Source organism: Sceloporus undulatus, chromosome 1 (genome assembly GCF_019175285.1).
Source record: "Sceloporus undulatus isolate JIND9_A2432 ecotype Alabama chromosome 1, SceUnd_v1.1, whole genome shotgun sequence".
Lineage (NCBI taxonomy): Eukaryota > Metazoa > Chordata > Lepidosauria > Squamata > Phrynosomatidae > Sceloporus > Sceloporus undulatus.
The window spans coordinates 79,776,770-79,802,452 of NC_056522.1; the positions used below are offsets into that span (position 1 = coordinate 79,776,770).

At 39.7% G+C, this 25,683-nt stretch overlaps 1 protein-coding gene across 2 annotated transcripts; it reads left to right on the forward strand.

The window, feature by feature from the left end:
• The first annotated feature begins 822 nt into the window (after positions 1 to 822).
• On the forward strand, positions 823 to 24,924 carry LOC121927566 (WT1 associated protein). 2 transcript variants are annotated; one of them, XM_042461271.1, is made up of 9 exons: positions 823 to 931; positions 1,773 to 2,016; positions 6,251 to 6,288; positions 6,416 to 6,471; positions 8,133 to 8,191; positions 11,791 to 11,918; positions 14,597 to 14,775; positions 21,139 to 21,293; positions 23,740 to 24,924. In XM_042461271.1, exons 3-9 carry the CDS (start codon positions 6,259 to 6,261, stop codon positions 24,315 to 24,317), a joined length of 1,185 nt encoding a protein of 394 aa, XP_042317205.1. In that variant the 5' UTR covers positions 823 to 931; positions 1,773 to 2,016; positions 6,251 to 6,258; the 3' UTR covers positions 24,318 to 24,924. The 2 variants fall into 2 exon arrangements, with proteins under 2 accessions (XP_042317205.1, XP_042317212.1); XM_042461278.1 differs by lacking the exon at positions 823 to 931 and adding an exon at positions 1,023 to 1,038.
• Positions 24,925 to 25,683: the final 759 nt, after the last annotated feature.

Genomic DNA, 25,683 nt, shown 5'->3' on the forward strand with positions numbered 1-25,683 from the left:
AGGTTGAAATGTAGGTGTGTCCTGGAAAAGGAGGACCTCTGGCCACCCTGCACTCATGTACTGAATGTCATGCTGATTGTGAGTTGTGTGTGTTGGGAACTGCTTCGCACACCACTCTCCAGTGCTGAGCCCTCGGATGATATCTGAAAAATATGGACATCCCACAAATTTCTTCCAGACTGGAAAGTGCACATAACTGACTAGATCACCACACAAAAACCCATCAGTGATACCTTTATTGGCCAACCGAAATGCACAATATACTTGTTGGAAGCATTTGCAAGCATATTGTGCATTTTGGTTGGCCAATAAAGGTATCACTGATGGGTTTTTGTTTGCGTTTGTGTTTAAATGGCCAACATTGCTACCCCTGGACGTTTTCTAGATTACCACACTACGCTCTTATAGCGCTGCTATTCCACTTTAGCTGCTCTGGCTGCCTCCTGTTGCATTCTGGGATTTGTAGTTGAGGGAGGGGCATTTAGAGTTCTCAGCCAGGGAACGCTTAGGCCTCACTGAACTACAAAACCCAGAATGCAACAGGAGGCGGCCAGAACAGTGAAATGGAATAGCAGCGCTGTGAGAGTGTAGTGCGGGGATGTGGCCACTAGAGGGGTTCATTTATTTTAATCCTGAACAGCTTTGGAGCGCAGACTCCCATTTTAAATGGAAGTTAGTGAACAGCGCAACATTTCTTCCCTCGCAGACCAATACCCTTCCGCTATTTCTCTCCCACAATGCTTTGCGGCTGCGTACTCTGAGGGACGCAGCCAGGGCTGCAAGAAAGAGTAGTGCGCGTGCGCGCTGCGTCTTTTCTCTCCACACCCCCCTCCCCGCAAGTGTTATTCACTCGTTTTCATTACTGCAGTAGAGAGAAATAATGGCAGCCAAAAGGTCTCGGCTGAACCACTGCTAGAACGCGGAGGGTTATGTGAGTGTGTGTGAAAGAGGGCGCACGCGCGGAGGCGCGTTAGGCGAAGTAGTTACGGCACCGCGACGACTGCAGCAGAGGCAGTTGCTCGCTGGTTGGCTGGGCCGGTAAGTGGGAGGAGGGAGGAGGAGGAGGAGGCGGCGGCGGCGGCGAGAGGGAGAGCGCGGCTGTGGGCGGGGCCTCTCCGTTTGATTGGCAGCGGTTGGCTGGGCGCTGCGGCCGGCGCTCGCAAGGAGGGAGGGAAGGAGGAAGGAAGCCGTGGGCGGGGCTTGTCCATTTGAGTGGCAACGCTTGGGTGGGCGAAGGAGGAACCTGTGGGCGGAGCCGGCGCTCGGAAGGAAGGAAGGAGCGAGCGGTGGGCGGGGCCTGACCGTTTGAGTGGCAGCCTCGTAAGGGAAGAAGCGTAGGAGGGAGCGGTGGGTGGGGCCTGTTCTTTTGAGTGGCAGAAGGTTGGCTAGGCGCTGCGGTCCGCGCTCGCGAGGAAGGGGCGAAGGGAGGAAGGAAGGAGAGAGGGAGCGTAGGAGAACGCGGTGGGCGGGGCCTCTCCGTTTCAGTGGCAGCCTCGCGAGGGAGGGAGAAGACAGCTGTGGGCGGGGCCTGCCTGTTTGAGTGGCAGCCTCACGACTCGAGGGTAGAAAGAAGCGGTGGGCGGGGCCTGCCCCTTTTGAGTGACAGCCTCGCGAGGGAGGGAGGCAGCGTAGAAGGACGCCGTGGGCGGAGCCTGTCCGTTTTGAGTGGCAGGCGGTTGGGCCGCGCTCTGCGGCCGGCGCTCGCGAGGGAGGAAGGGGCGAGGCGTCTCCTCTCTCTCTCTCTCATTTCTCTCGCCGGCGCCATTTTGTAGCGCAGCGAACCAACAAATAAAAGAGCGGGACTCAGGGAAGTCGGCCAGCCAGCGCCTGTGTGCGGAGGCGGCGGGGGTCCTCCCGTCGTCCGAGGGGAAGAAGGCCTTTCCGCGGGTCGGGCGCCGGGGCTGCTTCGCTTATTGATGCGAGAGGGAAGGCCTGCTTCGGAGGTACTCTGTCTGCGGGGGAAGAAGAGGAGGAGGAGGAGGGCGACGCTGCTTCGGCGCCGCTGCCGGCGTTGAGGTGAGTGGCGGCCTGGTCCGAGGAGGACCATGGGGCTGCATCCGCACTGGACAAATAACCCGGTTTGGCAGCGCTTTAACACTAGCTGGCTCTTTGCTATGGAATTCTGGGAGTTGGAGTTTGTTGTGGGCCCAGAGCGGAGCTGAAGGAAGGAAGGAAGGCCCCTCAACAAACTCCAACTCCCAGAATTCCATAGCAAAGAGCCAGACAAAGAGTCAAAGCGCTGTTTCTGCGGTGTGTGTTTTGGATCCACGGGTTGAAAAGATTCAAAGCTATATCCATTCCCAATAGCAAGCCTTGACCTTTGATAGAAGGGCACCGTTTTATCGCGCCCCTCTCTTTAATGGGGCTTGAGCATCCATAGCAGGTCCTGGAACCAAACCCCAGAGATCCCAGGGTCCCAGAGCAGATGCAAATGCATACTGAGAAGCCTTGGAGACGCCCAGGGCCCGCCCGGCTCTATCCGGGTCCAGAGGAGCCTGCAGCCCTGGACGGCATCGTTTCAGTTGCAGTTATGTAGTTGTATAGTTACATCTCCCAGAGAAAGAAGGAAATCTAGGCATAAGGGTTTTAGAATGAGGAGCCTTTATTATCTCCCATAATGTTCTGAATTAGTAGATGCCCTGTTTATCTGGTAGAAAACATGGGCTGCCATTCAGGGTCACTGCTTGCCACAACTCAAAACGTATTCTTAGTGGGCAGCCTGCACTTTAGGCTGAAATTAAAGGGCCACTGCCTACAAGGAGGCCATGGATAAACGGTTAATGCAGTTGCTGTGTGAGCCACCCCATTCCTTCATAGTCTCTTGGGGATGCGCCTGTAGAGACCATCGGTATTGATGTACTAACTCTATAATAATAATAATAATAATAAATTAATTATTTATAGCCCGCCCAATCACAGAGAATCCAGGCAGGTTACAGGAGTAAAAGTGTATACAGAATACAATTAAAAATTCAACATTAGCCCCTTTCCAATCCCCAATCCCCTTCTCTTCCTCCATGATGGGAGATGGCGTCGTCTAAGTCACTATGCTATGGATGTGTGGATATGGTGGGACATACCGTAGGACTTTTAACACTGTTGAGCTATTAAGTCTTGTTTTGTTGCTTGGAGAGGGATGCTAAGCCTAGATCAGATGAGTGGGGAAGATTACTTCATCATACAGGTGTAGCTCAGCTAAGGAAGTACTGTAGATGTGTTCCTGGGCATTACTACTTCAACAGAAACTTTGGTACTAGAGGCAGAAGTAACATGGAAAGGACAGGGATATGTTGCTATGTGTGTATTATTAGTGTATCAAGTTGGCTGTCGATTTATGGTGATCCCTTGAATTTCATGGGGTTTCTTAGGCAAGGAATCCTCAGAGGTGGCTTTGCCAGTTCCTTCCTCTGAAATATTGCCTATAGCACTTGGTATTCTTTGGTGATATCCATCCAAGCATTAACAAGAACTGACCTTGCTTAACTTCCTGCATCGCAAAACAGAAGGGTAGCTGGAATATTTTTCAGCAGACTTTAGTCAGAACCAAAGACATGCGCATGTGAAATTAAGCGAGCAGGCCTTGAATGAAGAAACAAAAAACAGTGAACCTTCTAGAGTCCAAGGCTGCTTCCATAATGCATCCAAGGATGGGTTTTTCTTTCACCAGTGCCCACTTTTATGATTTCCATTGTTGTGGTCAGACTTAACAGATCTGCCCTTTTTAATGTCAAGATAGTACCTGGTGAAGCTGGCTTATCTGCTCTCCCTTTCCCCCTCTGTTTTGCTGTTAGCACATGCTCAGGGAGGGATTCTGGAGGTAGCTGGTGTTCACCTTCCCTGTTTCAGGTTGGACCCACGGCTGCAGTCCGATCAACTAGATCAGAATCCCATTGTTTCCCAGCTCCAGGTTTATTGCATTGTTTACTGAAGACATGCTGTCACTGAAAGCCTGTTTTTCTCCAGCCCCTTTTCATCATCTATGCTGCTAACAAAGCTTTCAGCTAGAGAGAGGACAAGGACGAAGGAGAGACTGGATAGCTATAAAAAGACTTTATAAAAAGAAGTTTCTTTCCCAGAGGCTTTGTTAGCTGGAGGATACCTGTCTTCTGAAAAGCATTCTAGGCTCAAGACAACACCACTGAACAGTTAATTCAGCAAGTTGCAGTGTTTATTGAGCATGCTGATATGGGAAAAGATTGACATATGGCTTGACAGCATCAGAGAAGAAGAGACCATATATGTCTGAATTAGCACACTAACTATAGTTTAATGCTAACAATTAATTTTAGTTTGATTATTTACTGTAGTAAAAAGTTGATAAAATATATTGTTACTTCAAAATACTTCTGCATTTATATATTTGTTCAGGGTGTTGATGGAAGGCTGTTTTGGGATGGGTGTCTAATGTCAGATCGTGATTGGAAGATGGTTCACATGCTGAACAGGAGTAACATCAAATAGTGTTTATTTGCAAAAGGAAGTACAGTAGTAAGCTTCCACAAAGCTGTTGCCTGTGTGAGCACAGGTTTGCAGGATGGGCTTTATCCCTACAGTTCATTAGAATATAGATATGATAATAGGAGGTCTGTTAATCCAGAGATAACTTGTTTTAAACTGACTGGATTATACAGTACAATATGAAGGAATGGATCGTAATGATGTCATTCAATGACAGCTCACAGAATTGTGGTACCTTCAGGTTTCTTTCCTTAAACTCTCTATTATGATGAGTCTCTCATCATAACGTATACATTTTTTTGGGAATGAGATCCGTTAATTATACTTTTGAGTAGACACATAAACATTCATACTACAAATGGATATAGCTAGAGGTGGGCAAATACCTCAAGGCCACATGTAGCCCTCTAAGGTTGTTTTTGTGCTGCTCCAAACTCCCTGTCCACAGAATGGCAATCCACCTTTTAAATGGCTTGTCAATCCTGTGCTGGTTAACACTGTAAAAAGACCCAGTTTTTCAAGAAGAGAAGTGGACTTCGGCTATTTCTGGTTGATGAGGGGTATTTTTGGCCATCTAGGCAAACTCAAGGGTCACAAGGGAAGAAAATTGGCCCCTACACCCAACACCTGGCCAGCCCTGATATATGGGCTTTGTGAAGATTTATTTTACTGATCTCTTTTAGAAATCACTAATCTTCTGGCAACTCAAGACTTAGGTGTTTATCACACTATACTCTTATAGTGCTACTATTCCACTTTGACTGCTCTAGCTGCCTCCTGTTGCATTCTGGGATTTTCAGTTTTAAGGAGGGGTATTTAGAACTTCTCTGCCTGAGAATTCTAAATACCCCTCCTTAAAACTGCAAATCCCACAATGCAACAGGAGGCAGCTAGAGCAGTCAAAGTGGAATAGTAGCACTATAAGAGTATAGTGTGATAAACATCCTAGTGAAAGGATGGCTCTTACGGTACATTAAAAATCTTTATGGCCGTTTATTGACAAGAAGCCATGGCCAGAGTCCAGCTGCTTCCATCAGCAACACTCGAAGGAGATCCAGCTTCCATTGCCACTGCAGCACTCCTTTACTCCCTTCATCTTGAACATCCTAAAAACCTCCTCCAGAGGACTGGGAAACGTCCTGGAGTTGGCTTCCCAGAATTGCAGTTGGGTGGGTGGTGGTGGTTTTTGTTTATGCTGGTGATTATTGGCCAATAGATAGATAATCATTATTATTATTTGCAATGGCCCTGAGCAGCACAAACAAAACAACATTTACTAAATATGGAAACCTATACCCAATCAAATTGTAGTATCCTTAGAAAAGAGTTTAAATGGTGAACATTTTGAGTTAATAGATAAACCCTGGGACAATTCAAATTTGAAAATAATCTTCTAGATAGATACAGACTTTCAATGTAGATTAGTTACTCAGGCTATCTAACATATTTATATAAACTGACTTAATGCTATTAAACATTTAAACAGCTAGTCCCATTTTAATTTTTGCTCTGGGAAACAAGCTCCCCCTAGCACTTCTTACATTTACATTGGTTATTTAAAATAAATTATAGGATATTTGGTGGAAATGCAGTCTTTGTTTTTTAATGTGATATGCTACCTTTAGAAGAGAACCAAGTAATGCTGGTATTCAAGATAAAGCTGTGTTAGTCTGTAGAAACAGTATGTAGAGATCTTGTAGCACCTTTGAGACTAACTGAAAGAAAGAAGTTGGCAACATGAGCTTTTCCTGAGATGCACAAATAATGCTATTGTCTATTTCTTTTCCCCCAGAATTCACAATGACTAATGAAGAACCACTTCCAAAGAAGGTAATTTTGAAAATCATTCTCTTTAGACGTATGTGTTTTTCTGTCTATCTGCCTGTCTCTTTCTTGATATATGTATAGATATTATAATCAGGGGAAAGAGTTGAACGTGAATATTTTTGTTCTTCAGGTTCGTCTCAGCGAAACAGACTTCAAGGTTTTGCCTAGAGATGAGCTGATCTTAAGGTAAAGTAATAGGTCACTTTCCATTTATAAACAGTACATTTTTTAGTCTCCTGATTACTGTGTATCTTCATGATAATGTATCACTTAAGAACAATTTATAGTTTACTGATGTAATGAGATGAACATTTCACATTTGAAGAAAGTGCATTGGTTATTCTAAAACAAGGGATGGGGAATTTAACATACCATTTTTCCTATTTTTGAGTTTTGTTATTACTAAAGGACAGTTTTCAAGAAGAAAGAATATAAATTTACTTTCAAAGGTCCACGTCAGCCCCCTTGCATTTTACAGAAACCAACCCATTATGTTGTCCTGTTTGCCTGAAGCTAGATAATTGTGTAAAGAAGGATTTTAAAATGGACATGAATAGTTAACCTTATGCTCATATTTGGTTAGTGCATTTAATTTAGATCAAAGAAGAACCAGGTTCAAATTAACATTCAGTCTTAACGCTAATTAGTTAACAGTTATTTATACAATTATGACAACTTCTTCTGTCCAATTAAGGGATTACAAGTGGCTTACAATCACATTTTTTTTTTAAATTTAGGGCCCAAACAGACAGGCCATATGAAGCAGCTTCAGGCCACATTGGAGGTGTCCTGTTTAAATGACACACACATCCTAAGAGGCCAAAAAACGTGCCAAAGCTGCGCTCCAGTCTAAGGACTGGAGCGCAGCTTTGGCATGGCTTCTGGCCTCTTAGGATGCATTCACAGTTGAAACAGCATGCCTCCATAGTGGCCTGATGCTGCTTCATTTGGCTTGTCTGTTCAGGCCCTTAGTTACTATCAGCAAAAGTAACCAATACAATATGCAAAAACAAAAAAAGCCCCACTGTTCTTAAAAAAAAGTTCAGTCATTCTCATGCTATGCAAGCATTCTTTAGGTAGTGGTTAGCCAGGATTCACTCACTCTCTTCATAGGAAATTCCAGAATCTGAGCATTTTTACTTTGGAATCCAATCATATGGATCCTGTGTCCCAACTGGAGTAACACGGGGTGGAGGAAACATTTTCAGTGACCTCCAGTATGCAGTGAGTTTCACATTGGATGATGTGATACTTCAGATATCATAATCCCAAATTACATTACAGGGTTTAAAAGCAATAACTAACTTATTGTATTGGTCTTGGAAACATTGAAAGTCAGTTTATATAATGCAGATATGAGCAAAAGATTATTTTCTGTCAGAAATCTTTCTGCTGCATTTATATCAGTTGCAGTTCTAAACATTTTTCAAAGGTAATCCCATACAAAGTGCTTTACAGTACTCTGCAGTGAACCAGGACATGTAACTGTAACTCTGTTCAAGATCAGCCTTCTTTGGGAAGGACTGAAGCTGGCACACCAGCCAAAGAATTGTGAAAGCACTTCTGGCCATCTTGTGTGTCATATCTCCTGAATTATCTTCCTGGTAGTGGATCAGATTTTGGACAAACAAAAATACAGCAGTTGTTATAAAATGTTTTTTTTAATTTTTAAGATTAAGGATTTTTTATAAGATCCTTAGTTCTGAGATCACATGTAGTTCATAATGTCTGATTGAAAACAGTTGTTTCATGAAGATCTTGGTGTGCATTTGAATGCATTATACATGTCAGTGTTACTCAAGCATATTTTAATTTTAAAAAATTGAAAAAATATTTTTAATTCTTAGGTGGAAGCAATATGAAGCATATGTACAAGCTCTGGAGGGGAAATACACAGACCTTAATTGTAAGTTGAAACTCTCACTCATTGGCCTTTTAGCTAAGATCAGGTGTAGTTGAAACTCAGTTAAATATATTATTAAGTCTGAGTTACTCTTTAAGAATTAGAAGTGGCAGTTAAAAAAAGAACAAGAAGATGGCGATGCTGCTTTCTGGAATTAGTTTGGGGCTGGATAAGTACAGCCCAGAAAAGATTTCTAAAGATTCTTTCACAAAAATGCTCTGGATCACAATCACAGTTAATATGTTAGGCAAAGGGTCGTGAAATCCAGGAAATAAAATTTAAATTCCATTAGCAACGCAATAAGATACTTCTTTGAGATCCAGGTTGCCTCCGTCCCTTGCAGATTATCAGCCCTCTTTTATAGGTAGAGAACATTGAATTTAGAAGCCACCATGCTGTTGCATTAGGAAAAAATTTAGGTGCTGCTTAAGTAAAACATGCCAAATGTAGTCCCAACTTTTTCCCAATTTAAATGTTTTACCTTTGCTGGAGAAAGAATAAAGTCCCAGTTCCTTGGTTTCCTTGGTTTTCCTAAAACCCACATGGCCAGGAGTGGCTTGTCTCCATACCATCTTAATTGAAAACAACATTTTGACAAAATGCAGGCCTGTGACTCTAACATCATAATAAATTCCTTTCTCCTGTATGATTTTTAACACCTTTGCCTGATGAAGAAGCCAGTGGAGCTTCAAAAGCCTGCAACATGTATTTTGGTGCATTTTGGCTGGCCCAAGAAAGATATCACTAGCTTATGAATTTTGGATATTACTTTACTAAGCTGTGTGGCCAACATGGTTACCCCTGGATATGTTTTATGGATGTTAATTAGGAGGTAGTTATATAAATTCCTAGTCTGCATTTTTCTGTCTTACCTTCCCAGTAATACAAAGCAAAGTTACTTAAGTAGTCCCTAAGAGAAAGGGAGAAACAGTGTTGGTTCATTAATTTCTGAATGGTGATGAGGCTTTTTTTTAAAATGAGCTAGTGATATGTTAAAGGGGCCTGTGCTAAAGCTAAATGAATTCAGTAACACAGTTAAAAGCGTTTTAAGATTCTCATTGGTCATTTTACTTAGCTAGCCCTTTTAGTATGGAAATCTTGTTTGGTTCACCACAGTGCAAATAATAAACATGTCCAGGAGCCCTGGTGGCGCAGTGGTTAAATGCCTGTACTGCAGCTATTCACTCAAAACCACAAGGTTGCGAGTTCAAGACCAGCAAAAGGGCCCAAGCTCGACTCAGGCTTGTATCCTTCCGAGGTCGCTAAAATGAGTACCCAGACTGTTGGGGGCAAATGAGCTTACTTGCTAATTAGCTTACTTGCTGTTCACCGCTATGATCTTTGGAATAGCGGTATATAAATAAAACAAATTATTATTAATTATTATGTTTGGGATAGGGGTAGGGTCCAAATTGTCACTTTCTTCAAAAGTATGCCATAAAGGTACAACCTTCTAATTTGATATACTGAATGTGTTGAGCTTTGTCCACCATTCATATTTTTGGGCTCATCTGCAGTCATACCTGAAGATTACTTTAAGAAACATTATATTATTTTGACAGACTTGATCATAGAGTGAATATAATTTTGATGGTTTTATATGGGTTAATGTTTGATAGAAGTTTATTTTTTTACCAGTTATTTTTTTTAGGCCAGTACAGCTTTAAGCTATTAAACAGATGTTTGCAGTTTCAGTAAATAAGTATTTTACAGCGCTAGAACTTGCTACTACCTAAAGTGCTTTTTGGGGGATTGTTACATTTGGTTATCTAAGTCTTGATTTTACACTTGAAAGGATGGGTTGACAGCTTTAGGCATAAGGCTTTAAAGGTACTCTAATTCAGGTTAGTATTGTGGCCACACTCTTCTAATTCTGATATTAATTCTAATATCTGAGGACTGAACTTCAGAATAACCTTCCATTTAATGATCTTATTTTCCATTCTTGCAAGTAAGTGGTAACCTCTGTTACACCCTAGTAAGAGTTTTCTTAAGAGCAGGTGCAGTACCATAGCTGCTTAATTAGTCTGTTGGGCATCACAGGATACTATTTATTCAATCTGTTTACTATAAACACCCCCAAGTCATTTTGTTCACTCATGTGCAGTGAATGTTGGCAGCTGAAATAATTTTGTTTATAAAATTACTTTAGGATTTCAATTTCACATTCCTCTCCTTTGGCAGTCAAACCTATTTGATCTGTTCATGTAAACACATTCAAAGTTTAGGTTATTTTACTGTAAGTTTCTAAAATTTATTCCTGTCTCTGAAGGCAAAAGCATGCATTACCTGTCTGCTATGGGATTAATATAGGAAACAGAAGTTAGTGGTATAGTTAACCATATGGTGCCTCTAGACTGTGACAAGTAAGTTTTGTTTTCCTAAACACATCTGTTACAAGTTTAGTTTAATCAGTGTGAACTTATTGCCTGAACTCAAAATGAACTATAGGGCCTGAACAGACAGGCCAAAATAAAGCTGCTTCGGGTCACTTTGGAGGTATGCTGTTTAAATGATGCATGCAACTTAAGAAGCCAGAATCTGCGCCAAAGCTGTGCTCCAGTCCTTAGGACTGGAGCGTGACTTTGGCATGGCTTCCGGCCTTTTAGGATGCATGCATAATTTAAACAGCATACCACCAAAGTGACCCGAAGCAGCTTTATTTTGGCCTGTCTGTTCGGGCCCTATAGTTTGTGGAGAAAACCCAGTTTTCCTATCCTACTGTGACTTAGAAAATTCTACAAGGAGTAATTATTGGTGTATTCATAGTTGTTAAAGAAGATGAGTATTGCTTCTAAAAGGGTTCTGAAGCAATCTAGAAAAGTATACATGTTATATTATGATCATATTATCATCCAAATTATAAAAATATCTATAAAAAAATTAAAGATGGATCTCAAGTGTTGAACACATGGTCCATGCAAGTTTGTATGGGGAAAAGCAGTCCTTGGGATATTTGGGGTTCTAAGCTGTTGAGGTCTTTGTCAAAAGCAGCATTTACAATTAGGCTCCAAAACAAATTGGCAAGCCACAAATAGAGTTACATGTTCAGACCACCTAGTTCTGATCAAAAGTATGGTATCTGAATCCTGCTTATCTATAATGTCAAAGATAGCCCAAAGAAAAGTGCATTTCAGTAATTAGCCTAAAGGTTACCATAACACAGATAACTGAAGTCTAGCTTAGAAGAGTCAAATTGGAATATCTCTGAAAAATTACCCATGAGTAGTAACAAATCTGGGGGGGTCTTCAAATAGAAACTGAGACTGCCACTATCTTTTAAGTTGGCATGACTGCATGTGTAAAAGCCTGTTGTCTGTCATGACATTATCACACTGGCACAGTGTGCTGTCCCTGTCTTTCATAGATAGTTTGCAGAGGGAAGAATGACCAGAATCTCCTGTTTATGGTGCTCCTGTGGTGTAAGGCTGCAAATGAGCCCATTTAAATTCTTGGTTGCACATGAGTGGCTTTAAGCAACTTGAAAAGGGAGCAAGGCAAGAAAAAATAGACCAGTTATTTTTGCCTTGTAATCTGTAGAAACAGTAGTTTGGATTAAATTGAAAGATTCTGCTCATTCTTATTTTGTCATTTAACATTAGCTAACGATGTAACTGGACTGAGAGAATCTGAAGAAAAGCTGAAGCAGCAACAGCAAGAATCTGCTCGAAGAGAAAATATCCTGGTGATGCGACTGGCAACAAAGGAACAAGAGATGCAAGAGTGTACTGTAAGTAAAGTTCAAATAACTAGGGATAAGAATGTCTGTGCTGATACACTGTAATTTATTTTTAGCTTAGAAGTATATAGAGTATATATTCTTACCATTGTATGTACCAAGGATATTTTAAGATTTTTAAGGAGGTCATACTTTTTGTATTTCTCATTGTGATGGTCTAAAACCATATTCATATTTTCTGGTTTTCAAGTGATTGAGAAATATCATAGACTAGTTCCAAGCCTAAGCAAAATCCAGAGATTGTTGAAATGATTGCCAGATGTGTACTACAGGTGTTTTGATCACATTCTGGTATCGTTGCTGAAAATAGAACGACTATAAAATAATACGTTTATGCTTTTTTTCTCACACACTGCACTTTTATGTTGCTTTTTCATTTTTCATTTTTGGATGGTTCATGATGCCGCCAAAGCATCCCAGTGACAGACAGTTGGCCCACTGAAATTGCCTTTTCTATATTAAACTATTTTATACAGTACTTGCTCTATATTAGCTTTTTTTTTTTTTAAATCCCTACTAAGGTAGGTCAGTATTAGTATCCATGTTATCCTTGTTATGAAGATGAGGAGGCTGAAAAAGAGTGGTTTGTTTAAAGTTACTTCCAAGGCAGAAATGAGGCTTAAATATGGAGTTTCTGTTACAGCTCGCTTACTCATACTATGCTCTATTAGCTGTCTATGAGGGAGGGGTATATATTGGAGCTCTGGCAGGTCACATTAGGGATGTAGATGATTAAAAAACTTATTTTGATTACACTGGTGAAGTACAGCGCGCCTGCATATGATGTGGGCACGCTTTATGCGGACTTGAGCTTATGCACTCAAGCCGCGGGGAGCACGCGGGGTGGAAGGGGCGGCACATCCCATTCAATTGAATGGGCACGCGTGCCCGTGGCGCCTGCTTGCCGCTGCACTGCCATGCACGAGCCCCATTGTTTCCAATGGGGCTTGAGCATAGGCGGAATTCGCCTTACACGGAGGGGTCCGGAACGGATCCCCCGTGTAAGGAGAGGGCCGACTGTACTGTGAGAGAGTCTAGGTTGTCTTAATCTCAAATAATGCTATATTATGCATACATTACCTACATGGTGGATTTCTTGGTGGTGCTAAGGCTGAGATAGTAGGGTCTTGAGATCAAACCTTTCATACATCAGGTCTCTTATTTCCCAGGTAATAAAGGCACCAGTTCATGTCTGATTTTGGAAGCTAAGCAGGGTCAGCTCTAGTTAGTACCTTGGATGGGAGTCAGCCAATAAATACCAGGGGCTGTACACTATATTTCCGAAGAAAGAACTGGAAAAAAACATTTCTGAGTATTCCTTGCCTGTAAAAACCCTATGAAATTCATGGGGCAGCCATAAGTTGCCAGGTGACTTGAAGGCACATACACCTACGCTAATGCTAGAGTGGCCATTTGGTTTTTGTGTTATGGGTCGTTAAAGCTGATCAACCAGTAAAATTCTTATGGTGACACTAATATTAAGCATTCACTTAAATGTACTGTAGTAGACATTCTCTCTATTGTAGTTGTCATTCAATTAAAATGCCTATTTTTGAAGTAATGTATTGGTTTGAGCATTGGATTATGATTCTGGAGAACAGGGTTTGAATCCCTGCTTGGCCATGAAACCCACTGGATTAGCCTGTGCAAGTCACTGTCTCTCAGCCTCAAGATGGCAATGGCAAACCCTCTCTGAAGAAAATCGCTAAGAAAACCCCATGATAGCTTAGGGTCCCCCATAGGTCAGAAATGACTTGAAGATATGTAACAGTGACATTACTATAAGCCAAATTCACATTTCTCTGTCATGTTAGATAAGAAATGGCAGTTAGACCCCCCCCCCCTTTTAAAGTGTCAAATGCAGAAATAGTTGCTGCTGTTACCTGAAGGATGAAAACTATGGGCAGCGGTAAAAGGGAAGAACTTGATATGAGCCTACTAATTGGGCTTTTTAGAAGTACAGTTCAAAATGTTAAAACTTGTTACAGCTGATTTGTCTCTATCAGAAGTGTATAAAATTGCAAACAACAACACACAAAAGATATAATACATATTCCTCAAATACATTCCTTTATTTGTGGTAAATCCAAATATTTTGCAGTGTATTTGTAAGCATTCTATGCTTATGTTTTAGGGTTTTGTTTATCCTCTAAAATTACAGTCTTTTAAGGTCCAAAACACACTGCAGAAATAATCCAGTTTGAGACTAACTGCCCTGGTTCAATGCTAGGGAATTTTGGGAACTGTAGTTTTGTGAGATATTTACCCTTCCCTGTCAGATAGCTTGGGTGCCACAATAAACTACAATTTCCAAGATTCCCTAGCATTGAGCTAGGGCAGTTAAAGCAGTCTGAAACTGGATTATTTCTGCAGTGTGTTTTGGACCAAAGTCATTTTCCACATTACAATGAAAATGATTTTAACATGGAACACAATTTGAGAGACAGTCCTTGGTAGTTAATTAATATTAAACATTTGCAGATATCTAGCATGCTGGTATGTAGATTGCTTTTTTATAGAACCATGTAAATTTCAGCTGCATCTTACCAATTTGAGTTCCCTGACCAAGAAAATATTAATTATGACAACCACAAGGTTTATATAAGGGTATCGGAATTAATTGGATCCATGAATGCAGGATTAATAATTTTTCCTTTAATTTTGTGCAGAATCAGATCCAGTACCTCAAGCAAGTCCAGCAGCCGAGTGTTGCTCAACTGAGAACGACAATGGTAGACCCAGCCATCAACTTGTTTTTCCTAAAAATGAAAGGTGAACTGGAACAGACTAAAGACAAACTGGAACAAGCCCAAAATGAACTGAGTGCCTGGAAGTTTACACCTGATAGGTAAACAAAACATACTCCCCAGTCAAGACTTCCCTGACAGAGAATGCTTTGGTGGGACAACCACGTACTCGTTTCCACACCAAGACTCAGACGTTTTGAGCCAAAAGCCACATTCTTATACTGTCCAGCTTGTATTGCTTAATGTAAAACTTACCAGATGAACCTTGTGTTTCAGCTTTCCCCCCCTTTGCCTCAGAGGCCTTACAGCGTCGGACTGTTCTGAAGACGTGGCCACCTCAGAAAAAGTGTCCTTTCTAGAACATGTAGACATTTGCAAAATGGTTCTATTTGAAGAAAATAGAGGGAGAAGCAGAAGGCTAATGTCTGTGGCACACTATGTCTACAGACAGATTGGAGGAGAACATAGAGATTTTAATCATGAATTGATCATGTCAAATTCGAGTAAAACATTAAGATGGAATATACTTCGCTCTTAACCCTTAACCTAGTGACTTAGAGACTGATTAAGTCAGTTTTGCCATTAAGACTGTGGACTTCTTCCTTGTTCACTGAACTGCTGGGTCAAAACTCAATGAGGTGAATTTTGTTTAAATCACATATTTGGTAATCAGCTTTGAAAAGCTGATAGAAAATGCACACAGTCAGTGTTGATTGATTTCTTAGCATTTGAGCGCCATAGGACTTCAGTGAACCTTGTCATGGGTTTGAATAACAAAATTGTTCGGTGGATGGCTGGCGATATGTGAACTCCTAAATCTAGTGCTGTACAAATATAGATGCAGTTAATTATATCTTTTTACACTGTTGAAGCCGTCATGTACACCCTGGATCCCAACTAGAATATATAATCAAAATGCTAGTTGTGATTCTTATACTGCACTTGTCAATACAAAAGTGCCATTTATAATTTTATCCTAAGAAAATATATGCAGACTATATACAAGGTGCATCAATGGTGGTTGCCTTTAGATTTGGTGTGAGGGATTTTGCAATCCATTGTATACCTAGTTTTTGTACTGCACTCTTCTATAAAATGCGCCTTGAAATAGCTGTACTGCATAACTCGGCAGACTGCTGGTCGTACTGCTGTATGTGAAGCCTTTATGGAGTATAAGTATAAAAGAATTGGGAACAGGCTGCTGCTTTGGCATGTCCTGTTCTCCTGAAGAGAAATTCTCCTGAAGAGATGATCTCATACATCCCACTGGTTGGCATCAGTTCAGAAGGACTGGTATATTCTGATGCCTTGCACATCCCAAGGATTCTAGGAATAGATGCATGGGGCAGTTTTATGTGCACTGTTTAGATTATAGTGGGAACACTTCTAAAATAATTTGGACTCCTGTATTATATACTTCTAGTCAATATGCTTTGGTTTTGGTGAAAAAAATTAATATTTCAGAGAAGGTAAAATCTCAGAAAAACAAGGAATTAATGTATCAGTTCTGGCATTCTAAATTCAGTATTATTAATCTAACTTAAATTAAGCACACTCATGAAATACATTTTAGTTCTGCATTAGGTAACTGGTGTAGCTTATAGAATGTGATCGTATATAAACCTTTGGGTATAACTAGAAAGACAAATTGTGCCCTTTGGAAACCACCTTGGTGTGACAGTATGGAAGATCTTTTAAAGATCTAGCATCACAACAGAGGTAAGATTTTTTGCTGGATGAAGAAAAATGTGCCTTGATATGTTACAACTTGATTTGTAAAACTTACTGAATGTATAATTAGAAAATAATTCTTCATAGGTACGTTTTAACTGTGGGAAGTCATAACACATTGCTTGTGACTATTCAATTTTATGAAATGATTTCATGTTTGGCTAGAGAATGCCAACTTCAGATGAATTGGGTTTTAAATATTTCACCTATCTTAGGGTAAATTTACTTGGTTTTCACTTCAAATAGCCATGCAAAAATGATTTTTAGTTTTTAGAAGTGAAATTTTATGATTTTAAGAAGGTATTGGCATATGCATATTTTCACATGGAAAAATCAAAAGAGTGATGATGAAATCACCTTTCTATAGATATCCGAGCAGTTTTATTTTATCTTGCTTACAACTGCTTTGGATACACATACTCCGTTTTGATAGCTTTCTCTTGCTGTCCTCCAAAAGTTTTAGATCATATATGCTATTATCCCTGGCTAACATGACCAGTAGTAAAGATTTTGAGGGTTGTAGTCCAAAACGTGCTAAGAGCATCAGAAGTCTCATCGAAGAGGTGGGATTTTAATTTATTCTTTTAAAAGAAATACTTTCCATCAATTATTTTTTCCATGTGTTTTGGCAATTTATTTTAACCTTCTATTTAATAGGGCTAACATGCTCTTCTGCCTGATTAAATTGATTCTAAAGTGTATATGGAGCAATTTTTGTATTTACAGAGATGTTTCTGCAAGTTTAACTTTATTTCAACTGTGTTTTAAGAGTTGTATTGCATCGCTGTTAACAAGCTTTTTGATTGCAGCGGGGGGAATCACTGAATATTTCATATTTTACTTAATTGTCTCTAATATCTTTCATAGCATTCAACAGGAATTTTAATTAATAGAAATATTTCAATGGAGACTCACCAATTAATAGTAAAATATTCAGAAAATATATCTTAACAATACATTTGTTTTGCCAAATAATTGTCATATGCACTATGGTACTGTCTATAATGTATTATCTATCATGTAGTTAATTAGAATTTAAAGATATAGCCATGTTAGTCTGTAAAATCATTATGTAAAGAGATGTTGTAGTATCTTTGAGACTAGCTGAAAGAAAGGAATTGGCAGCTTGAACTTTCATAGATTTAGGTCTTCTTCCCCAGATGCATTTGGTGGACATCTGAGGAAGTAGATTTAGGTCCATGAAAGCTCATGCTACCAACTTTTTTCTTTAGCTAGTCTCAAAGGTGCTACAAGATCTCTTTACATATATTTAGTTAGTTAGTTATTGCCTTTTCTTTTATCAACATTGGTCTGATATACAAGAAACAATAATAGTAATATTAATAATATTAATAGAAGTACTATTATAGTACTATAAAATATGATGAACAACAACTTAATACCATGTGCAGGATTTTTAAAATTAGTAGCATACGTTATATTGGATGTAGGTAGATGTGAAAAAATTATATGGAATTTCTGAAATTGTTAAAATTTTGTCAGGATCCAAAGAGCCATTCAGGTTCAGAAATTCTGGGGTTTATACATCTGATTGAACAAAAATCCTTTATATATGCAAAGATGCTTTTGAAACAAAAAAAGTTTCAGATATTCAATTAGAACTGTTGCAAAGAGAGAAGAATACTAGGCATCTGAGCTCTTTTTATGTCCATAGTAGCTATTTGGATTATGGCCAAGGCTTAAGATGATAGTACTGTACGTTATTGGCTAAATTCAGTTTTAATTATTGCTTTGAGTGTGTTTATTGAAATAAATGGAACAGTTTAGTCACAGCTAAGTACCATTTTTTCAGTGGGTCTATTCTAAATAGAACTAACATAGGCTTTAGCCCTGTAGTACAGGGTGATGATAAAAGAATGGTACAAAAGTAAAGCTGTTCTTACTTGGTTTTGTATCAGCCCTTTTGAATCACCTTATATGTGAAATTGATTTATGTAAGGAAATTCTTTACATGAAGTACACAATTGTACAGGGAATTGTATTACAGGAAATATCCCAAAGAATCAAACTTTTATTTAGCCATAAAAGCTGCATGGATAGGCAAACCAACTGGGTAATTGGGTAATGAAACCATGATGTATCTGCTTACAATTTTAAAGTAGATGTTGCAAGATTGATAAAGTGTAGATTTATGTTCCTCGTGGAAATAGAAGTATTGAAATTAACTTGCTTGGATTGTGTTAGATATTAGTTAAATGGTTTCTGCCATAACTAGAAAAAATAGATAATGTAAATGGCAGCAATGTTTTTATGGTAATGGATACCTGAAAGAGATTTATTTTTTAAAGACAACAAATGGGATAGATCTTGTGTGCCTACCAGTTGTTTCTGACTTACAGCAACCCTAAGGCAAATGTATCACAGAGTTTGTCAACAACATTTGTCCAGAGTGTGACTTGCCCAAGACTACCAAATGGGTTTCTGTGGCCAAGCGAGGATTCAAACCCCGGTCTCTGAGAGTTCTAGTCCAGCACTCAAACCACTATACCACACTGGTTCTCTGGGATAGATGTTGCCAAGTTAACTTATATTGTTCCTGAAATGACTATAATGCAGGTTTATGTTGGTCCCATCATTGAACAAAACACTTCCAGCGTAGACTAGAACCATGATAATGAATGGCTTACTAGTTGCTACATTTGTATTTATGCCCCGTCAATTTTGTTAATCAACTGAAGTTGGAACAAACATTGGATGTAGCCAGTTTTATTTAATACAAATTTTGAAGCTGCATCTATTATGTGCCCTTTAGTGACAATGGGTCTTTCAGGTGTTCTCAAGCGTCAAAGAGGATAGAAAATGTTATCTTACATTTCTGTTTTTGACCAACCTACTTACTAAATTGAGTGTGTGGTGTCTGTTCTTAAGTAGCAGTAATTCTTCAATGTTTCAGATAAAGTTTTCCCCTAAGCCTGCTGTTGGAGGTCCTTCAGACTGGTGATTGAATCTGGGACCTTCTGCATGGAAAGCATGTGCTCTGCCATTGATCTGTGACTCCTTTTTTTTTATATGTGGTCATAGAATGTTTGAAATTGTTATATTAAAATGTATAAGAGAACTGCATGAGAGAAACAACATTCTGGGCACCACAGTTTTAAGGAAGCCATAGAAAAATTAGAATATATCCAGAGGAGTGCAGCAAACATGGGTTGGGCCTGGACATGGAGAAAAAGGTCAAAAGAGGTTGATACGTTTAGAATGGAGAGGAAGCAGGAGGTGGTGTCTTTACATCTCTGAGGAACTGTCACATAGATGATAGAGCAAATTAGTTTTTTGTTATTTGAGAGGGCAGGACTCAAACCAATTTACAAGAAAGGATTTGAACAAAACATTATGACGCATTTCCTAATCTTCCACGCTGTTTCACAGTCTGTTGGGCTGCCTTGAAAAGTGATGGGTTCTACGTTATTAGAGATGTTAAGAGCTAGGTAGACATGTCACCAGTGCTGTATTAATGGATATCCTGCATCTGTTGGGATGAGTAGAGGGTTACTATATGATCTCTGAGGCCCCTTGTTCTTCATGATTCTAGTATCAGGGTGTAGACCTTGTGGGCCACAGGCCATATGTGTGGGGCCCAAGGTAAAGTTTGTGATTTCAGGACCTTGGAAAAAATAGGCCAAAAATTGGAGAATTGTGCTTTCAGAACGTTGAATTCTCCTGCAGTACAAGTTGACCTACATACCTTATGTGGAAGAAAGAAAAATAAGACTTCTGAAAAATGGAAGTGACCATCCAATTCTGTATTTTTCTTAAGGGATGGTGGAAAATTAACCTTGGAAACGAAGCAGTTCCCTACCTCTGTTCTAAACCATGTAAAATGCCTTTCAGTATATTTGGGCTTGTTGCCTAAGATTATATAAATCCCTATCACATATACACAAGTGTATGCACAAAATCTGCCTTAAACGTAGAGCATTTTGTAGTCTTCCTTACAATAGAAGCAATTAGTTAACACAATTGTTACAAACTGGGCTCTGAGCAGTCATCATTTGTGTGCTAAAAATATTTAAGTCTTGGGCATGATGTACCTTCTCCTGCTTGTAGTGAGCATATTGTATAGATGCTGGCCTTGAGTTAGTTGTGCTGCAATATATCTGGCTATTTCTAATAGGGCAATACCCTCTCAGACCTCCAAGTACACAGTGGCCACCTGCTTTGTAGCTGTGTGTTACATTATACCTGTTGAGAGTAAACTGCATGCTAAATACCAGTGGGTTGCTAGGTAATGTGTGAGGTGTAGGAAAATCTTGACCTACCAGAAATAATGTAAGTTGTGCTGTGGTATGTTTAATAAATGGACACATCATACTTGGTATGAAACCAACAGGGAAGGGTTTTGGTACATTGAGTTGGGAGTCCCTCCAGCTCTACACTATATCTTGAAGAGTCCAAATCATGTGCCACATCTTTTCTTGCTGAGATTATTGAGTGCCAAAGTTAGATTATATCTTTTGAAAATAGTTAATGTTTTGATAATTTAAATTGTTCAAATGTAGAACTTTCCTTCCAGTTTCACCGAACAGAGCCAGAACATCAACAGATGATGGATCAGCTTGTGGTATCTGTAGTGAGACTTTGGACTGTGGCAGCTGGTAGTATGAGACTTTAGAATGATGTGTACTGCGATATCACTTCTAGCAACTACTGCTTATCAAGGGAGATGACAGAATTTGTCTTCATTTTGTGATAGATGACTCTTTCCTTTACAGCCAAACAGGTAAAAAGTTAATGGCGAAGTGTCGAATGCTTATCCAGGAGAATCAAGAGCTTGGAAGGCAGCTGTCCCAAGGACGTATTGCACAACTTGAGGCAGAGTTGGCTTTACAGAAGAAATATAGTGAGGAGCTTAAAAGCAGTCAGGATGGTAAGGGATTTTTTAAAGAAACTGAAGAATTGCTGTATATTTCTGTAGGGCACAGGCTAAATATTGTGTTTATGGACGTGTGTAAGTTTTCACTGTAAAATTTTTGAATGTGTTAGTTTCAACCTCATTTCACCTTATGGTCAAAACTGGAAAAAAAGTAATATAAACAATATTGTTTAACTAGGAAATTTGTTGTGATAAGCCTGCTTGCATATGAGCATAACTAATTATGTGCCCCCAGTAGTATTTTTGGCTTGTTTCTTAAACAAGCTGTATTTTCCCCATAGCAAGACTATCTTAAAACTGAAGGGAAGTACAGCTTTTAGTCTGGTTAGCATTAAGCCCTGTATTTCCAGAGCGTGGGTGAGTTTTTTTTAAACCCAACAGGCAGCAGGCAGGTTCTAAATTAAGTCACAGGATCATGTTTATTCTTTGGTTTACAAATTCTGCCCTATCCTAGGGCTATGGAGGGTGGAGGGAGGTTAGTATTTTCTAAAGGCTAGAAGGATACTTCTAGGCTTTAGTTTTAGCGCCAAAGGACCTAAGGTATATCAAGAAATGTAGTTAAAATGAATGTTGCACTTCTCCCCCTACATAGGAATCAGAAGAGCTTCAGCTAGCAATTACAGTGGTACCCCGGGATACGAAAGCACCGCGTTACGAAATTTCCGGGATACGAAAAAATTCCATAGGAAAAAACTGATCCGGGTTACGTTTTTTTTTCCGGCTTACGAAAAAATTTTTTGGTGCTTTTCGGCGCTTTTTCGCACGAAATCGCGGCTTCCAGCGCTAGCGCCTATGGCTTTTTCGGGTTGCGAAATCTTTCGGGTTACGAAGGGCGCCACGGAACGGATTAATTTCGTAACCCGGGGTACCACTGTATTTTGATTTGACTTGATACCTCCATTGGAAATTGCATTTGGGACAAACCTTTCCTTTAATTATGATTTGAACCTCCTAGGAATTTACAGACTAAAGAAATAGCTCTCAGCTAGTTGTTGAAATTTTCTACTTGAGGGTTCAGAAAAGAGAATCATTTAGTTCTTTAATGAGTACAGTTGGCCCTTCTTATACATGGATTTCTTATACACAGATTCAAGCATATACAGTTTGAAAGTGTTCAAAAAAAAGTATAAATTTCAAATATGAAACCTTGATTTTCCATTTTTATAAGGGACACCATTTTGCTATATCATATTTAATGGGACGTGAGCATCCACGGATTTTGTTATCCACAGGGGATCATAGAACCAAACCCCAGCGTATAACAAGGGTCCACTGTGTATATATCCAGGGCATTTCCATGCATGGTTACAACAGATTTTACAGATACTTTAGTATACTAGATTTAGTGTAATGTAGCTTTTGATGATATAAAATGGGATGCCTGGCCAGGCCGGGCCTGCCCTGCCCTGGATGATCTAGTTTAGATTTGGGATTCTATGTCAAATTACAACAGTCTACATCGTGTCTTATTTTATCTATCATTTTTATTCATTTGAAAAAAAGTTCAGTCACTGTCGTAGCTATTGTTTGCTTACCTCTCACCAAATTTATACCTGGTCCTTGTAATTGGGGCTCATGGTGATTTGCAGACTACCAACAAGAACCTGTACATAATTTCATTGATATTGAAGTTGAATATGATATTTAGATGCAGTGAAGATTTTTAGTTATCAAAGTGACCATGTGCAAGATAGGTTTTAAAACAGCGTAGCTGAAGTTAGCTGCTGCCTCAGCTTCTACATATATGTAATTTCATCTGGTGGTGTTGATCATAATAAATCATGCTTTGTTTTGCTTACATATATGTAATAGGGCATGGAAGTCTTACTTTATTTTTATTTATTTTAATATGTGTGTCTTTTTTATAGAAGACAGAAGTAATAAGGGTAACAGGTTTAAGGCAAAGTAACAAGAAGCCCTGTTTCTTCTTAGAAAGTAAGGAAAGAGGGATGTTAAATCAAGCAGATCAGAGTGTTCACCCATTGCCATGAGTTTTCTTCAGACTGCCTCATCTTTTCAAACCCGATGTTAGTTGTAACAGTATTTTTCCCTAGGATTCCTTGCCAGATGATGATATTATATCAAGGTACAAAATTCTGCATGTTGATTTGCAGAGGGCTTCCTCTTTAGATTGTGTTCTTTTTACTAGATAACAGCAGGGTTAAATGTTACCTGTTCAGTATTTTGTTTCTCTTTTTGTTAAGAGTCTATATGTGCCCCATTCCCAGATGATTTGTGCTGTCTGAGCAGCAAAGCTCTGAAAAGTAAATAAAAGTTGTGAATTTTCTTCAGTTGCTTTATCAGAATTGTACATAAAGAAAAACAAAATTTCATTATCCTATGACTGAGCGTGTTAGTGGCCTGCTCAGGTAACTGATAGTTTGAGGAGATGGTTATGAGCTATTAAGTGTACACTCCAAATATGTTTTTCTTCACATAGAACTGAATGATTTCATCATCCAGCTTGATGAGGAAGTAGAAGGTATGCAGAGTACCATTCTAGTCCTACAGCAGCAATTGAAGGAGACTCGCCAGCAGTTGGTTCAGTATCAGCAGTCGCAATCCTCAGCTCCAGGCACCAGCCGGACTCCAGCTTCCGAAGCGATAGATCAGGTAGAGGGAATGAGCAAAGACTGCAGTCGTCTGGCTAATGGACCAAGCAATGGCAGCTCTTCCCATCAGAGGACAGCTGGGCCTGGTTTTTATAGAGAGGGTAGTGGCGCAGAGGATGACTTTCCACCCTCACCAAGCAATGGTAATAAGCTTTCCAACCACTCTGAAGATAGAACTGGCAGAGGATCTGGTAGCTATATAAATCAACTCAGTACTGGGTACGAAAGTGTAGACTCTCCCACTGGTAGTGAAAATTCTCTAACACACCATTCAAATGACACAGACTCCAATCATGATCCTCAAGAGGAGAAAACAGTCAGTGTGAAAGGTAACAGAACTGCGGGGTCTCGTCATGTTCAGAATGGTTTGGACTCAAATGTAAATGTACAGGGTTCAGTTTTGTAACCTTTTTTCTGCAACATTTTTATATAGTGTCATTTAAATTGGGAGAAGAAACTGTCCAGAACTGTTCAAATTAGTGCATATATGTCACAATTTTGCCTTTGTGGGTTTTTTGCTTCAATACCTCTGCCACTTCTGAAATTTTAACAATTACGTTGAATGTTGCTAAAAGGATGTTTGTGTAGGCTCAAGGTATTTTTGAGTTAATGTGAAGTTGAAAATGGAATTTTATTTCCAGGTATAACACAATGATGTCTGTACAAATCTGTGTATATCTAGAACTTGTGCTGTGTAAGGGCATTCTTTACTCATACTGTTATAACACTCAAGATTTGTCATAATAGCTGTGGGTTAATGACTGCCAAGTTTGCCCAGTACAGTAGTTTTCTAACTAAAATGAACTTGGTGAGGGAGTCCTGTAGTAGTTTGTGTTCCAGTTTTGCCACCATACATCTGTGCGTTCTCCTTAGGTGACCGAATGTTTAAGAATTTTGTGTGCATAGTTACTCAGTTTAAGAACTGTTGTATCCTGTTAATGCATATTGCTCTGTGACTCCACTATTATCTTACCTGTACTGACCAAACCTAAATAAAGATTTTTAATAATTAATTTACTTAGTCCCCCTTCATTTTTCCTGTGCAGACACTGTGGACAGGTTTTACTCTGAAATCATGTAGTGATCATAAAAGTCAGTTCCAATTATGTCTTATGATGGTTTTATCATTTACTTCACCTGTTCTAATGACACATTCCTTCTTGTTGTTCCTGTTGTGTGCCTTCGGGTCATTTCTGACTCACGGTACAGTGGTACCCCGGGATACGAATTACCCAGCTTACGAATTTTTCGGGATACGAAAAAATCCCATAGGGATTTATTGTTTCGGCTTACGAAGGTTTTTTCGGGTTACGAAAAAACCCCGGCGCTGTTTTAAATGGAAAGGCCGCCACCGGAGGGCAGCAGAGAGCTATTTTTTCCATTAGCGCCTATGGCAATTCGGCTTACGAAGGTTTTTCGGGTTACGAAATTAGCCGCGGAACGAATTAATTTCGTAACCCGAGGTACCACTGTAATCCTAAGGTGAACCTACCATAGGGGTTTCTATCAAGTCACATATCCTATCCTAGCTGTACAGGAAGTATTCACAATTGCTACACAAATCTTACAGATGGTAATGTGATAACTACAAATTAAATACATTTTGCACATGTTCTTTACCATGCCTAGTCACTGGGGTGGTTTGCACAAATATACAGGTTGAGACTCCCTTATCCAGAATTCTGAAATTTGGATTACTCCAAAATTGTCTCCGTGGGTGGGTGAAATAGTGACACCTTTGCATTCTGATGGTTCAGCGTACACAAACTGTT

Coding starts and splice junctions, on each gene's coding strand:
- LOC121927566 (XM_042461271.1), top strand. CDS start 6,259: ATGACTAATGAAGAACCACTTCCAAAGAAG. Junction 11,919..14,596: donor AAGAGATGCAAGAGTGTACT/GTAAGTAAAGTT, acceptor AATTTTGTGCAG/AATCAGATCCAGTACCTCAA. Junction 14,776..21,138: donor TGGAAGTTTACACCTGATAG/GTAAACAAAACA, acceptor TTTCCTTTACAG/CCAAACAGGTAAAAAGTTAA.